The sequence below is a fragment of the Rousettus aegyptiacus genome, unplaced genomic scaffold (assembly GCF_014176215.1).
Source record: "Rousettus aegyptiacus isolate mRouAeg1 unplaced genomic scaffold, mRouAeg1.p scaffold_m13_p_10, whole genome shotgun sequence".
In the NCBI taxonomy this organism is placed as follows: Eukaryota; Metazoa; Chordata; class Mammalia; order Chiroptera; family Pteropodidae; genus Rousettus; species Rousettus aegyptiacus.
In genome coordinates this window covers 90,567,115-90,584,723 of record NW_023416285.1, presented here as the reverse complement: position 1 = coordinate 90,584,723, position 17,609 = coordinate 90,567,115, and the positions used below count along the sequence as shown (strand labels likewise).

The 17,609-nt window shown below is 39.9% G+C and overlaps 1 protein-coding gene across 2 annotated transcripts in view; it reads right to left on the bottom strand.

Annotated features, from left to right (window-relative positions):
- ITGA8 (integrin subunit alpha 8) overlaps positions 1 to 17,609 on the bottom strand; it is a 138,335-nt gene that overhangs the window by 81,217 nt on the left and 39,509 nt on the right. For both annotated transcript variants that reach the window (XM_036228163.1, XM_016134376.2), the window contains exons 9-13: positions 16,774 to 16,817; positions 15,067 to 15,123; positions 12,655 to 12,707; positions 2,770 to 2,975; positions 359 to 550 (exon numbers count right to left, since the gene is read on the bottom strand). In XM_036228163.1, coding sequence (XP_036084056.1) covers positions 359 to 550; positions 2,770 to 2,975; positions 12,655 to 12,707; positions 15,067 to 15,123; positions 16,774 to 16,817 — 552 coding nt within the window. The remainder of the gene's footprint in view (positions 1 to 358; positions 551 to 2,769; positions 2,976 to 12,654; positions 12,708 to 15,066; positions 15,124 to 16,773; positions 16,818 to 17,609) is intronic.

Below are 17,609 nucleotides of genomic sequence, written 5' to 3'. Positions count from 1 at the left end.
AGAGAATTACGGGGTTAAACTAAATTTCTCTAGAAATATATCTGATACAAGCTGTCTTTGTCAATAGAGGGGTTTCAAATAAAAACTTTTGTTGCAGAGCTGACAAGTTTTATGTCCAGTGAAGTTTTTTTTTTAAAAAGCCGTCTTGCTTTTCTTGACAGGAAAGGGAGGGTTTGTTTTGTCTGCCTTCTGTTTCTCCTGAAAGTCACTCTGGACGCACACACAGAGCACCTGTGCGGTGGGGAAGCCTGGCCTTCACCTGTCTGGAGTGAGAGCCGCTGACACTTGACGCGTTTCCCAGAGCATGGGCGCTCCCCAGGAAGTGGCCTCTCTCGTGGGAAAAGAAAGAAAAGCTTACCTGGGTAATCGTTCTTGTCGATGTCCGAGTCGCCTCTTAAAGTAAAGCCAAATCCGGAAGGGACAGCCTGCGAGGCCCACACTCCTTGCAGAATCTGGGAAGGCTTGGTGTTTAAGCCACGTTTGTTGCCGTTGTAAACTAGCACTTTGCCTCTTTGATCCTGGCCAGCAAAGGGTGCGCCGATGGCAATGTCTACAAACAGGGACACAGGGACATACTTTTTTTGAATAAAGAAAAATGTTTTAGGAATAGAATTAAGTACAATAGAAGAGCAGTACCATACAGTCCAAAGGGCTAAGTTTTTTCACGAACATTTGTGGTACTGCAGAAAGTAAACTATTTACTGTCTTTTATCCATATTTTATTGAGTACCTGCTATGTGTTAGATGCAGTAGGTACGACGGTGAAGCAGACACTGCTCGTAGAAAGTTTATATTCTAGTGCAAGTCATAGACAGTTTGAATAAAGAAATAACCAAGAAAAGATTGAATGTGACAAATGCCATGTAGAGACTCTTAAAACTATTGATGTGATGGAGAATGACTATATTGTTATTTTAAATTAGGTAGCCAGATATATATATGCGTGTGTGTGTGTGTATGTATATATGTATAAATGTGTATATGTGTATATATGTATATATATACACGTATGTATATATGCACATATACGTATATATGTACATATATGTATATGTGTACATATATATGTATGTGTACACACACACACACACACACACACATATGGCTGACATTGAGGAGCAGGCAGGCAGAGCATGGTCCACCTGGGAACCTAGTGAGTGACAGGTTGAACTGGATCAGACCATGGGGCTGGATGGACCAGGTGAGGCACCTTTGGGAGCTTCTTATTTAAAAAAAAAAAAAAAAAGATAATATCCTTTAGTGCTTACATCGTCCCATGAGATAGGCAAGACTCATTTTATAGTTGAAGACTCTGAGAAACCCAGAGAGAGCCCTGTTGCCCAACTCCCATTCAAATATAGCATTGAATGAAAAATACCTTCTACATGTATGCTCATCGAGATTCTTCCAAACAATAAACAAAAATACTTAGTTTTATATGAAAAAGAGTTCTGCAACACAATAACCTAATTGTCCACCACAGTAGATGACAGTATGTGTCCTCATTTTCTCATTCTTTCTATTCCTAGGCAAGTCTGATAAGACTGAATAAATCGTGAATCGATTTTTTGATGACCTAATGAGGATTATAAGTCCACTTTCATTTAACAGGTAAAGATAAATGATCTAAAAGCTCAGATTGTTGTAGAAACAGAGATACTGTCATATGGCAGGTATAAAGGAGCCCTGATCTCACTTTTGAATCAGTGACTTTATGTCTGTCCCCTCAATTAATCCCAGTGAGCGTGACATTATTCACCCACTTTATACTTAAAGATGCCAAGGCTCCGAGAGGCCTAACCCCTTATATGTTGTTAAAAATGCTCCTCTTAGCTCTTAAAAATATTATGAAGGGTTTGCGAGAAAAGACAAATAGAAAAAAATATAATGAAAAAGATGACTAAGTGGTAATTTAACATTATTTGTTTTACATGAGGACTCAGGGATAGAGCAATATTTGAAAGCAGCAAATCAGTTAAACACGAACTTGTCTTTTTTTTTTTTCAGTTCCTTGAAACCATGAGCTTTAATATGCATTATTTTTATGGTACTTTAAAAATTATTAACCATACGTTGCTAAGATGTGTTTTCTCAAAGAAATCATAAAAGTAAAATACCAAATACTAAAGACCAATACCTGATCCAATATGAATATTAGAGTAATTTCTATTACTTCCTCAAACATCAGTCAAGAAAGCCACTACACATTGGCTCTTAACTTAAAGGCCCTGAAAATGTATGCAAAATTTTGTGTGAGCTTGTGTGATTTTTCTGAGGAAAGGGTACTTAAAGAACCACAACCCTAAACTAAGAATTTAATACTGCTTTATTGTAAACCCTAAAGCTGACTTTCAGCTGAAGCTTACAGACCAATTAAAATTCAGCATCACCTATCCATAACCATATTAGTTAATCAGAAGGCAATATACTTGCTAACGTATCAACTTGTTTTTATTCGTCTTGACTCTGTACATATAGAAGCTTCTCTAGTTCTCTTCGAGTCACTAAAGCGAAATACCAACATTAAAAATAATTGCTGCCTGTTTTTAGAGCTGTTACATGATGCCTTAAGTGAATATAAGAAAATTTCTATGTAACATCTATATTAATCAAAACATGAGATTTGTTTTATAGTTTATCGAACATCAATAATAATATCTGTAGCACATACAGCACTGCAAGTACTTCAAAATGCCCATCATTTCCCTCAGGCAACAGTAACATTAAGTAATGACACAGAAACAATTTCCACACATCGGCGTAACTTACCATTGTATCCGTCTTGGTTCAGGTCTCCTAAATGTGCCACAGCACTGCCGAATCTCCCGAACACCTCGGTGCCTGCAAGGACCTGAGGGTCTTCGAAGACGAGAGCGCTCACTTGCATGTACAGGTAAACTTGCCCTATTTCTCTAGGGTTACTCTCAAATTCACGTTCCATAAAGAGAGGTGCCCCAATCAATATGTCATCCATTCTGGAGGGAACAAAGAGAGAAGTCAGTGAACCCACAGACATGAGATTCTTCTCGGTACATTTTAAATCAATTGGATTAGTATGTTTCCATTGGTATTTTTCCTTTTGCAAGGGACATTTTATAATCATCATATTTCTTTCATTGTTTTGTTACGCCTACAGAATAGAATGCTGTAAGAAAATAAAAACTGTTAAAATGATCACATTGAACTTTTAAACCATGTTAAAAGTAACTACTTTAAGAAAACCACAGATATTTCAGCTTTTGAGTGCATTTTCAGAAGAAACTAGTTACACAAGTAAAACATATGAAAAGACCTAAATAGATTTTTTTTAAAGCGGGTTAGAGGTTATCCAGAATTTATATGACCATATGTTTAAATGATGTTTTCTCGTAGTAATGATGTTAAAATAAATTGATATCCTCTTTGCTGTTATTACCTTCATTTAAGCAAAACAGAAGCCAGAGAGGGTTATAGTACAAGCTAAAAAGATAAACAATAACATTTTAAATCCAAAAGGGAATTTATAGTTATTTTTTGTAGATGTAGATATTATAGCAGGAGACTAATAGATAATTTTAAAGTTGAAAAAAATTCAAGAAACAGACACCTAACCAGATTATTTAGCTATAAAGATATAACCAATATGAGTGTAAAGAACAAAAAATGGTTAATGTATTTCCTCCACAGAGCCAGATGGTACAAAGAGGAATACAACAGAATCCTCTAAGCTATTTGGTTTTTAGAAAACCTATGCATATATTAGTTTTATTTTAAAAATTTTAAGAAAAGTCAGGTTGACCAAAATTTATAACTTGATCTGTACTAACGACCTGTACTCAAATTTGCCTGAAGGCACCCCTATCCTGGGAGAGGCAATAATCTGAAGAATGACTTCCGACAGAAATACAAATCTGCATTTGACTTTTATGCCTATGTAGATTAGGTAACATGCAGAAGTTTGCCAAGTAACCTAATTACTAAAGTATTATTAATCTGAAAGGCAGGGATGAGGTGCGAACAGTTACTGAGAGCAAGATGCCTCCTTTATAGCGATCCGAGAGACATTCCACCCCTCTCTCCAGCTTCTTGCCTGCCTCATAGTGTTCATCCACTGTCTGGTTCTCAGCATGCTTCAATAGACATCCTGTGTACTGTGTTTAAGATACTGTGATAAATGGTTAAAGAATACAATGACTGTTAGCTCAACCCTGTTCCTAATTAACTTACATGTCAGGTCAAATTGCCACTCATGTGACTATGAACAAGGCAGAGTGGGGAAAAGGATGAGCGATCCCAACTAAAACTAAATGCTGGGGATTCTGGATGGGAAGAGAGCCGATACTTGGAGGGCATTATGGGAGGCTCCAGGAGGAGATGGCATTGGACCTGGGTAAGATTCTGACTGGTAGTTCTAGAGGCAGGCTTTCCAGGTGGTGGTGCTATGAGCCAAATCAAGTGTCCCTGAGTGGACTCAGGGAGCAGTGACTGGTCCATCCAAGTGGTCTCTGTGCTAGAGTGATACCAATGACTTAATTGGAAAAGTGAGATGTTAACGACAGGGACACCAAGGGCAGAGGGGAGAGGGAGTTTGTGTGAACTCTCTGTACTTCCTGCTCAGTTTTCCTATCAACTCAAACCTGCTCTAAAAAAAGATAAAGTTTATTAATTCAACAACAACAACAACAAAGACAATTGGAAAAGCAAGTTGAGTATAGATAACATGGGAATAGCGTGAGTTTTGACATCATCCTGATCTAGATTTAAAACCTGGCTTTTAGTAACTAGCCATATGATATTGAACAAGTTACATTACTTCTAGAATGTGGATAAGATAGAAATAGGCTACTTCATTAGATATGTCACTTAAGATCTCTATCTGTCTGTCTGTTTGTCTGCCTGTCTCTCCCTCCAAAGGCGCACACATACACGTAGGTTATACAGTGGTATTTAATAAATGATCGTTATTAGGAAGGCATCGATGGGAATACACAGTGTTTTGCATTATAACAATGCAAACAGAAAGAATTTCCTATTGAAAAGCAAAATGCATTCCTGTTCTCCCGCGTTGTAGGCTGCCCTTACAGGAACCTGGCTGCCTCGCTCTCTGTTATTATTATTGCCAGCATGAAGGGGCGTTTGCTGAACACCTAATTATGCACATTGCTTCCTCATAGTTCAAAGACATCTGAAGTCACTGGTTCTCTATTGCAGAGACTGAGCGCGACCATTATCTCATCCTCTAAAGAAGGAACAAAGTCATATAATTGGTCCCTGAGGGTATGAACATGACAAGGGACTGACACACTTGGCTGCTACATTTCTTACTGCCAATACCAAGTTCGAAAAATGGAAAATTAGTCGACTAATTATTATGAAAGACTAGCAACTCCAGGGAATCTTTGGATTCTTGGAGTATTATGACAGCACTGATTTATCTTCTTAGAAATAAATTTCCCTAGATATTGAAGTGTAAGTCTTCTAAAATGTTCTAAATGCCAAAAAAAAAAAAAAAAAAAAGAGAGAGAGAAAGACATTTGTTCTTAATTTAAAATTGTGTTCTCTTTAGGCTGAGAGAGAGTAACTGTCTTAGATTCAATTGCTACAATGTGCCTTATGGAATATTTTGCACTTAGTGTCAATATTTTTTTATATTAGCAATACCACGAGAGAGTCACAATATATATTATTATTTAGGCTGGTGTCTTTAAATCTTGGTTTGCAGTTCATTGGTGGATTGCGAAATCAATTTAATGGGTCTTGGCAAGCAATTTAAAAATGAAATAGAATATAATAGAAAATACCGGAGTGAATGCATTACCCACAATAAGGGTAAATATTGTTCCGTAGAACTTTTATTTCAGTTGTGTGTGTGTGTACTGGGTTGCAAGTTCAATTGTGTTTCTTATTCTGAACCACAAGGCAAAAAAATCATTGAAAAACCACTGTAGTCGGCTATGTGTGCTATTAGGTTATTTCAAATCCTTTTTTTGAACATATCTAATTCGAGTGTAAAGTTTTAAAATATTTGTTAGTAAAGATGTTTTTCATTGACTTTCTGATAAACTAGTTATGTAATCGGCTGGGTGCTATCCTAAGAGGATATATATATAGTACCAGGCTGATTGTGTGTGTGTGTGTGTGTGTGTGTACGTACGTACGTACGTATATATAACAATTATGAAGAAATAATATTAATGATCATGTTTTCACTAAAAACTATCTTCTTTGTTTGGATCATGTTGGTGGTTTTGATGAGGTCTAATTATTGTATAAAAAGATTTCATAAAAGTAGTATACATACACTAAATTTCAGTTTATCTGAAATGTCTAATGTTTAAACACAGTTTTGTTAAAAATCTGTGTAGTTTTCACACAGGTTTTATTTGTGTCTTTTATAAATGTCTAAATCTACTCTAATAATGCCAGGCAAGGCTCAATTTCCCATCCTTTACACGTTGTTTGATATAGAAACATTATAAATATGTTCCTGAAAAGCAGAGCATAAGTATAATGATAAAGAGAGAGTGAGAGATTCTACCAATAGGAATATTCAATATGAAGAATCTGAATTCAAGTTTTCTGCAGCTAAATGGTGTCAGTGTGTTTGTTGATTTAACATAGAAACTTTTCTATATTTCTTTTTTTCCCAATAGTTCATATTGTATGCTAATGCCCATGACTAATTTTCAGAATGTAGTTATTTATTAAAAGAATACAGAGTAGGAGACTATACTAGAATCATAGTATCTAATCAACTTAATTGTTTATGATAGGCAAGAACTAATATAACATCAATTGCATTACAGAGATCAGTTTAATTCATAATCTCTTTATGTTTTAGTTTTCTAGATTTTCTACTTATTTCTGTTATAGTGATCTCTGATGTATGAGAGAACACACTTGAACTAAATCTAGCTAGCACCAAAACGTAGTTACCCAAAAGTTGCTTTCTTTCAAATAAATTTTCTCTAAAGCTCAACTCTCAAGTTGACTAACTGCTAAGAATTTTTTAAAATCTAGTTCCTTTTGGCCCTTCAGAGGCTAGAAACAATCCAATGGATTAAATTATAATTCTGCAAATTCCTGAAATAGTATAAATACTATAAATTTCAAAAGCCATTGAAAACAACCTATTTGTTTGCTTAGGCCCAAGATGAAAAATACCATCTCCACTTGTTAAGTTTGTCCAGAAATTCCTAACAGAGTTTATACTGACAGAGTTTGTGGCTCTGGCTGTCTTAAGATAACTAAACGGAAGTTAATTTTGCCAGTTTGGTTTACATTTTCAAAACAGTCACAGGCTTCACAATATCATCCACCATCCAGCATGCACACAACTGTTTGGTCCAAATTTTCAGTGTGGCGGGGTGGGGGAGGGGGGCAGGGGCAAATTTCCATCAGTTTACTTATTTGGTCACATTACTTAATGACACGTCTTTTGCCCCCTGATGTCGGGGTCTTGGAGCGTTTGGACTTTGCTTTTGTTGTATAATGGATAGAGAAGATGACATCTGCTGTCGACGGATGTTCACTAGGGAGCCTCACGCTCAGTAGTTCTTAATTAGCTCTCTGCCAGGGAAAGGGAAGTCCAGTTCAATCCCACAAAACGTGGGGCGTCCTGAATTCTGAACCATGAACCATCAACCAGCCAAGTGATGTTCTTAATCCTGATTCCACTCAGCTCCAGGGCTTAAAAGAAAAGATTCGGGCTACATAAAAAAAAAAAGTGGGGGAGGAGGATGTACTGGAAATTAGGAGTTTGGGATTTGGATAAAAAATAGGAATTATATCTCAATTCCAGTCCTGAACTCTGCTGGATGATTGATGCCCACTGATAAGTCCTAATCACTAATCAATGCTAGGAAAGCTAGAAAGGGCTTTGTAAATTAAAAAAAAAAAATTGTAGGAGTTATAGACTCTGCAAAATTATTTATGAATCATAACTAATGACTCAGTAAAATACAGCAGACTAGTGTGGATGTTTTAATATAATCAAACAGATTTTTCTGATGTGCCATGGCACTAAAAACTGTAAGTGAATGTTTTTTTGTTCGTTTTTTTTTTTAATCACCAGTTGTTTTTAGCATCATAAAGACAATCTCAAACTTCTTTAGGTGAAATAACTTTGAAATTGTGATTTTAGATTTCTATAAAGTAGAAGTAAGACCTTGCTTCTAAAAATAATGGAAATGAAGAAAATTCACCACTTAATAAATAGGAATGTAGATTCTTACCAATAGCCAAAATGGAGTAAAAAACGCATATATGTTATTCTTCTATCACAACCCTTAATTAAAGTTATTAGGATCTATATGTATTCTATGTGGATATTCTATATGTTACTAAATTTCTTCAGTGACAAATATACTAATGTATCCCATTTACTAACCTTTAAAAGTAAGTGAGAGGCATACCAGTCATTTTACTGATTGGATTGAAAATTCCTAATACCTACAGATTATAAACCTTTGAAGACTGAAACAACATATTTTTTTCCTACTAGGTATTTTATAGAACTTAGTAAAGAGTTCACTGTATAGAGTTAAAACAACAATAACAACAACAACAACAACAACAACAAAAAAAAACCTTGTTGGGTAAAAGTCAGCAGAAGGTCTCGGAACTAATCAAAACCTTCCCCTAATTAGTGTGTGATCTTGAGCTTCTGTGCCTCAGTTTCCTCACGGGTGAATTTTCGATAGTTTCACTGGATTGTAGTATGGATCGTCACGTGTTATTAAACATATTACACATGAAGGCACCTTAAAAGGAAAAAAACATCGCTAATCATGTATGATAAAATTTCATTGCTTAATGGCGGTATTACATTCTCCAGTTTCAGTGGAGAATAGAGATTTCTGCATTTGAAACTGCTCACAAATTGGGGACACCAAATATATAATATCCAGGGAAACTGTGTTTGGGATAGGGATTCCTGTTTGCTGCAAATCCCCCGTAGCCTTAAGATCTCTGTTGGAAATGTGGTCAGAAACTGAGAATGACCGAAGCGCTCTTTCTCAAAATGAGGCTACATGTGTCTGACACAGAGCCATCCCGGGAGCTTAGGGAAAGTCACTGACTCACACACAGCCTGTCGCATTGCTTGCCTTGTTCTGCTAAGATTTCTGAGGGCCTGCGGGCTTAGGCCTCTTCCCAGACAGGCTGTTTTGTGCCTTCTCTGAGGGCGAGTGCTCACTCAGGGTGGCGAGGACACTGGCTGTCACTGTTACGTCTGGTCGTCAGGCCCCCATCCCGGGATGAGCTACCTATAAACCCAGAAACACAAGGTGTCGTGTGTCCCCTGTGTGTATCTCTCTGGCAGCCGAACGTACCAAGTGATGCTTCTAGCAACACGGGTGCTTCAAAGACCACAGAAAACTACATCTTCCTTATTGTAATTTCAGTCTTCACGTGAGCCCTCTATCTTTATTTGGGATGAAAGGTCTTCGGTGGCTTCCGTAGCATGCCCCTTTTTAACAGGAACTTTAATTTACATAGGATCTAAGTAATTAAAAACAGCAAATTCTATACACTCTGAGAATCTACAGGCACTTTATTTTTAAAAATAGCAATATTAAGATAATGGACGCATTTTTCAAAGCAGTCAAAAGAATTCAGAATATATGGTCTAATAAAAAAAAGAAATAGTGTGCATAGCAATTTTGAAAAACATCAAAAAAGACCAAATTATCACTAAAAAACTCCTGTTGGTTACCACCATGCTGTTTCAAGCGGCAGGAAACCAATGAGGTCCTTTTCTCATTAAGTTTTTTTTTTTTCTTAACATGGCAAAAAATAAACGTGCTGTAAATGTTGTCACAAAACTCTGCCATAGACCAGAACGCACGTGTCCCCAGGAAGGAGACAGTGCCCTGAGGGGCACACGGTGAAACTGGGGGAAAGTTGAAAGGATTCAGAATGGAGCGAACCACGGAGGAGAACGTGCGGAGTGAGTCCGCGTCCTGTAGCAGGCTGTGTGGCGCCCGGGGGAGGGGCCCATGTGCTTGTCGCGTCACCATCTGGTGAGGGAAATGTGTCCACCCGTATCCCAAAGGCCACCGTGGGATTTTTCGTTTTCACTGAAGAACGGGCTTTCTAAATCTGGACAACATGCCATGTTTGGGACTCAAGTTCTGCTCGAGCTGGTTTTTTTTTTTCTTTCCTAAAAGGCTCTGATAACAAATGCAGTTCATCCAGGTTGGACATTGTGAATAGTGGTCCAAATCGTTCCTTTCTTTTCACAGACTCAGACAGCTGAAGATTAAAGCAATTCGATTTTCAATTACCTGCTTCCGGGGTAAGATTGGCATGCAAACGGGCCTTTAACATCTATCTGGCCAGAGTGAGGCCGCGTCCACTTCCTGCCACTGCTCTTGCTCTGGCTCCAGCTTCCGGGCTGTCTCGCCTGGCTTATGGCCACGGGCTCCCAGAAGGCCTCCGGCCGTCGAGACCCTACAGACGGCATCCCAGCGAAACTGAAGCTGGAGCAAGCCCCTGCCTCACTTAGAACCATCTAGTGGCTCAGTTGTAATTTATTGTCATAACCTTAAAAAAAAAAGTATTATTTCATCTAGCGGTATCCCTCTTGCAAACAGACTCGTTCTATCTGCGACAGAGTGTGGGGGGCCCCGTGTGAAGCAGCTGAGAGAAAATGCAGTGCTCGCAAACCTTCGTGAACCCAGGCCTCATTGCTCTGTCTCCCTCGTGCCTGACATTCCTTGACGACACCAGTCGCTTCTGCCTCTGGGACTCTGAACACCCTGCTCTGCGTATCATCGCGACTTAACCACCTCGCCTCCTTCAGGGCTGTCCTCAGTCGTACCCTTCACACGCTCGAGCCTTCCCGATCTCCCTGATGTCATATCACATCCCTCCTCGTAGTCCCTAGGCCCTTTCTGTTTTGTTTTTAGAAGTTTAATTAATACACTTGATTTTTCAGAGCAGTTTTAGGTTCAAAGCGAAATTGAACAGAAAGCACAGAGATTTGCAACACCCCACACTCACACCCCATGCCCACGTGCACCGCGTCCCCAGTTATCAACGTCCCCACCAGAGCGGTGGACTTGATTAGCAGCACTGACACACCACCATCACCCAGGTTCCAGAGATCCCGTGAGAGCCACTCCCGGCGTGGCACACTCGGCGGGTTTGGACGAATGGATTAGGCCACGGATCCACCATCACAGCGTCGTGCAGAGCGGTTTCACCCTCCTAAAAACCCTCGTGCTCTGCCCCGTTACCCCTCCTTTGCACGCCGACTCCTGGCAACCACTGGTCTTTTTACTCTCTCCTAGTTTTGCCTTTTTCATGAAGTTACACAGTTGGAATCATGCAGCATGTAGCCTTTTCGGATCGGTTTCTTTCACTTAGTGTGTATTTAAGGTTCCTCCATGTCTTTGCATGCTGTGACGACTCATCTCTTTTTAGCACTGAATAATATTACACTGTCGGGATGGGACAGTTTATTAATCCATTCGCCTACTGAAGGACATGTCGGCCGCTTTCAGCCCTTCTATTATCTTCCTTCGAAATGCTCATCACCACGTAACACACTCTTTACCTGACTTGTTTGTATCTGTCTGTAGCTTCTACACGCCCCTCCCCCAACTCTAGTATTCTTTGTGAGCGTGGGGATTTTTGTTTTGGTCTCTGCTGTATCCCAGCATGTAAAATAGGACTAGCGTATAGTTGATGCTCATGAGACAGTCAATGAAAAAATATCAAAAAGATATTTTCCAAAAGGTACAAAAGCGACCGAATGTCTCTCCAATCATATGCCACCACATGACGTATAAAGTACATTTCTAGCTGTACAAAGGTCACAGCTATTGTCTGTCGATGTTGGATCTAAAGTATTTAGTACCCTGGATCCTGAAACATAGTCAGGATTCTTCATATATTTGCTTTCTAGAAAAACGTGAGCTCCATTAGAGCAGAAACCTGTTCTCCCGTATTCATCACTGTATTCTGGGCACTGAGAACAATGCCTGGCACATAGTAATTGTTCCAACAATATTAATTAGATGGATAATTAGTTCATCTCAATTTGTCGGTTTTGTTATTTGGTTATTTGTTTTATCTCTCTGTTAGGTGCTTTTAGTAAATCAAGGAGGTTTCATAATAATTTATTTTTGAAGTAATGACTTAAACACAACCATAACTTGTCATGTTGTTTAGCCCAAGCTCAGTTGTAATTTATTGTCATAACCTTAAAAAAAAAGTATTATTTCATCTCCTCCATGAGTTTTATTAGTATGTTGGTTAAAGCAGTGTCAGGAGAAAAAAAAATATTTATGTGGAAATGTTTTATGAATGTATCACGCGGTAAGGGGCGAAAGAGACAGATGAGCAAATTCTTCAATGGCCATGGATTCTGAATGGTCAAGGACAATTCGACCCATAAAATGAAAGATGAAACTAAGTAACACAGTCCTTTTCTAGAAGTAGCAGATGTGGAAAATCTCAGTAAACACAAACTAGGATGACAGAGAATTCTTTAGTAGATGTATTCTCTTACCCTGAACCAAAACAAAAATAAAAAAAAAAAATGTTCAGACAAGAGAGCCTCTATCTTGTGGAAGAAGTATGGAAGGATGTGTTTCATCAGGGGAAAAGTACAACACTTTCATGGGTGAATCTAGTACATGGTGAGTGAGGAGGGTCTCACTAACTCACCCGTCACTGTTAACGTCCGACACCGCAACCGCATATCCAAAATACGATGCCATCTGCAAAGGAAAGCCGTATGGTGACAAATTTTGTGTTTTAAAACAAAAATCATTGTTATGGTCACATCTCCATTTTTCCTGAAAGACTAATCTCATCGCAGCATATTTTTGCATTTGAATTCATAGGCTCTTGGACGTGAACGGAGCCTTGGCGTCATTTAGTTTTTAGTCCTGGCCCAATGCATAATCTTCCCCTCAGCACTCCTGACATCTGCTTGGACGCCCTCTGGAGATGTTCAACAATCAGCTCATTCAATCTGCGACTCACTGATTAGAACACTCTTTGCTAACACTGGCCCTTCTGTAACTACTAGCCCTTAATCCTAACTAGTTCTGCAATTTTGAACCTCACAGAATAAATCCGATTTCAGCGCATGTGGGAATATTTTCAGTTAGTTCACCATCCCGGCCGCCCTTTCTTAGAGCTACCACATGTGGTACCAAAGAAACTACGATACCCCATGAGCACACTGACTGGAGGAGGTAAGTAGACTCACACTCTCTGCTATGGGTACTTTAGATCACTGAAGCATAAAAAGGGGGTTAATTCTGGGGGGAAAATCACATCTGAATATCAATTCCTATTGAGTTTATCGTCAACTAAGATTCCTAAGTCTTCCCTGAGTATAACCATTGTGTCATACTCTCTCTATATTCTAGCTTTTAAATTTTTGTTTTTAGAATCTTTTCAGATTTGGCCTATAGTTTCAGCTTGCCAAGATTTTTTGTTTCTATATCCTGCCATCCAATGCTTCGGGTGACTCAGCAGCTGCCCGTCATCCACTAATTTAATCAGTCTACAATCCACCAGAAAGTGTGCCCCACTGAAGGCAGAGACTTTGGTCTGTCTGCACTGCGTGACCAGGGTCTGGCTTAAAGTAGGTGCCAGGTACGCTTTGTAGAGGGAACAAATATGAGAATGAACAAATGTGTGGTAATTCAATTCTCCCACCTCTTTATTCCAAACATATACAGTAAAATTCTCATTCCTAGTGTAGTGTCGTGTGGTGGCCTTCACTCAGAGGAATTTCATCTTTGATGTATTAAGTTCAAGATTGCAGAACTAGGTAGTGTTGAAGACAAGAAAGGCCAAATTATTTAACAATCTTTAAGAGTTTCTCATGATCAAAATGTAAAGCGAACCTGGGCAAAGGAGAAGTCTCGCCAAATTTTCATTAAACCATTGATTATCACCACTTGGGAATAGTTGTTCAAAATTCATAAATCCATCCATCTTCACCATCACCCCAGCCTTATTTCTACATGATTACCATGAGAGGATCATGGGAGACATTTTTAAATGCTTCGTTGAAAATTGCAGAGTAATGGCTAGATTAAACATCCCATTTTTTTGGGTGGGGTGGGGTGGGGAGGAAGGTCAGAAATGCTCTATGTTTGTTTAAAAAACTCTATTAATCAAAATTGCTTGAAAAATATATTATTCCAAATTTGTATCTCTCGCTAAGAGTTGAGCATTTTAGTATCTTATGCCATGATCCAGAAGGCCAAGGCGGAACTCGGCCAGGTTCAAACAGCAGGTGCGCTAGCGGCTTGGTAACTTGGGCCGGTGGTTGCGAGAAAATCATTGCTCAGAGAAAGTAAGTCGGCTCACGACTGGCTCCCTTAGATGGCAGGGCCCCATTCCTTGTTTAAAGAAATGTGGCAAATTTCCACAGGTCACGACACCCAGGAACACCGCAGGGTGGGGGATGAAGGGTGCCCCCAGGCTACGCTACAGCGAGAGAATGGCAGAAGCCAGTTTTCAGGCAGTTGGTCCACTCTTAATGAGACGTCAGCCAGTGTCTGGATAAGGAAGGGAGCATAACCAGATAGCTGGTCAACCCCCATATAACATTGGGATCAAGGGAGGACTCCAGTCACAGTGAGGAAGGGAGGCAGAGTGCAGGCCCACTGACTCTGACCCAACACACTGGGACCCAGGAGAAGCCCGTGTCTTCTCAGAGGGAAGGCGGGTACCCAGATCTCATCACTGGTCGCTCGCTGCATACGGGGCCACTATATGACAGGATTACTCTCTGATCCCAGCAGGTAGCGGCATTTGGGCTTTTAAGGATCAGAGTCTGTCTCTGTGTTACTCATCACTGTCTGAAAGTATCATGGGCATTTCTTTGTTTGTTAATGAACTGCCCCCCTCCCAGCGGCCTCCCCTACACCGCTGCACGAGATCTGGGCGTCTGGTTCGTCTCATGCACGTTACAGCCCCAGTGCCCAGAGCAGCTTCCAGAGCATAGTAGGTGCTCAGTAAATATTTGCTTTATGAACAAATAGATGATATGAATATTACTATATGCTACTAATATCCAGAGACATTAATTATTTGATATTAAAACGTCTTTACCTGTTCACCAGTGAAATTCTGAATAAAGGTCATATCTGTAGAGTTAATGATTGAAACCTGAAATCACAGAAATTGGATAGGTTACATCATTTGATATAGAATTAGAGGGAAAAAAATTTAATGACAACTTAAATCACTTTTAAATTTGAGGGAAGATTGATAAATAGTTAGCTATATATAACATAAAAATGTAAATAAGCCCATAAGAATGATCTCTTTACAAAATCCAGTTGAGCTTTTTGTTTATGTTTAAGTCTGGGATTCTTTCAGACAAAATGCATGCTTACTACTCTAAAGTAGAGAAATAAAATTTAAATTCAAGAATGCTGAGAGCAATTAATCAAATGGTCAGTTAATTGATCTAATGAGGAATTTTATATAGATTCGTTTTTGTGCACATGCTATTGTGAGAAACCGGAGATTGTGACTCTGGAAAAATGAAAATTTAAGATGTTATTCACATAGGAAAATTATTCCCTTTAATCCATCTCAACAACCCCAAATCTAAAAACAGTACGATTCACTAGACTTAAAAACAATTATTTAAAATATTTTATTGTTAAAAGTTTTTCTTTCCATACGTCCTATTTTTTTTTTTTCCTATTTTTTGGTAACTTGTTATGAGGGGTTTGAGTAGTGTCCCACCAAAATCCACGTTCCAGTTGGGAAGCAGGGGCTTTGCTGATGAAATAAGTTAGGCATCTCGAAATAAAATCATCCTGGATTTAGGGTGGGCCCTATTATCCAATGACTGGCGTCCTTATATGAAAAGGAGAAGACTCATGTAGATACAGATGGCAAGAGGCCCAGTGGACGCTGAGGGCCACCCGAGGCTGGGAGAGGGAAGAGGAATCCTCCCCTAGATGCATCGCAGGGAGCATGACCCTGCAGCACCTTGATTTCAGACTTTAGGCCTCTCGAGAGGATAAAATTACGTTGTTTTAAGCCATGCGGTTTGTGGTAATTTGCGATGGCAGGCCTAGGAATACTAATGCACTAGTGCAGGGGTCCCCAACCCCCGGGCTGTGGACCGGTACCGGTCCATGGCCTGTTAGGAACCGGGCTGCACAGCCGGAGGTGAGTGGTGGGTGAGCCGGCGAAGCTTCATCTGTATCTGCAGCCGCTCCCCAGCGCCAGCATCACCGCCTTGGCTCCGCCTCAGATCATCAGGCATTAGGTTCTCATAGGAGCTCCGGTCCCTGGTGCCGAAAATTTTAGAGACAGCTGCACTAGTGAGATAACAATTGATTTTATTATTTCTACCATATAAGGCATATTAAAATGTCGATCACATCAATAGTGAGATCCTCTGCAATTATTCCTAGATTACGTACAAAGACTGGGCTGGCTTCATGGGCGCACTACCTGCGCGGTCGCTACCCTTTGTTTAATGCCCAGCCATCATTGTCCTGAAATCCTTAACAGTTTTGCACAATAGGCCCTGAATTTTCATTTTGTGTCGAGACCCACCAGGTATGTAGCTGATGCCTCACATAGATCAGGAAAAAAAAAAAAAAAATCTAACCTCCTTTGTAGCAAATGAATAAGCATGATCAGTAGGCGCTTGCTCTTAAAGGGCATGATATGGTTTAAATGTCGTACAAAACAAAACATTTCTCCGCACACACACACACACACACACACACACACACACACACACACACACACATATATATATATGTGCTGTAATGCATTCTTAGTACTCACATATCCAAAGTTCTGTGCTCCTCTTGGTACGCCGGCAACCAATTCTGGTGATAAAAACAGTCACTTAGAAGGTGAATGACATGTATACCTTTCAGCTACACAACAAATCGGTTAAAGATAGCGCTTTGTAAATGAGAACATCGTGTAGACAGCTGACAGTTTGCAGTCACGGTGTGACATGTGTTGGATTTTGCTTCTGGTGCAGACAACAGTCGTTGAGATTTACCGGTTTTCATCTTCAGTCGCCACGTGTTTCTGCCTCTAGAACTTGAGCCTGGCTTCTCGGGTCCGTGTGTGATTTGTAGGATAAACCTCTTACCCTGATATCTGCAGCTTTCACTGTAGTGACATCTTTTGTCCCAGTGTAATAAGTCACAGATCCTGTCACACTGACATGTTAAACCCGTTTCGGTTGCCTAAGGCAAAGCCACACGTCCTAGGTGACGTGAGTCTGGTCCCCTGGAACTGTTCGTTGGCAGCAGAATCAGGCGGCAACCTGGCAGCCATCCCCCGGGGAAGGGCACTTCGGTTATGGAGATGCAGGACGCAGCTCTGGTGGAGAGGGGCAGCCATCTCTCTGGCTCTGGATTCAGAAAGCAGAGCTTTGGTCCTGAGCTCTGCTGTATACCTGGAGTGAATCACTGGAACCTATTTTTTTTTTCTAGTCGCCTGCGATACGTAGGAGTTGGAAACGCTGTGTATCAAACACGGTTCTAGCTCTCATTTCTATAAACCTAAACTATTATGTAGTTCGTCGGGGTTAAAATTTTAGTTTAACTGAAAGATGAAGGGCCCGGAAGACAGCCTCCTTCCTTTCAAATCTCCCTTCCCCCTAA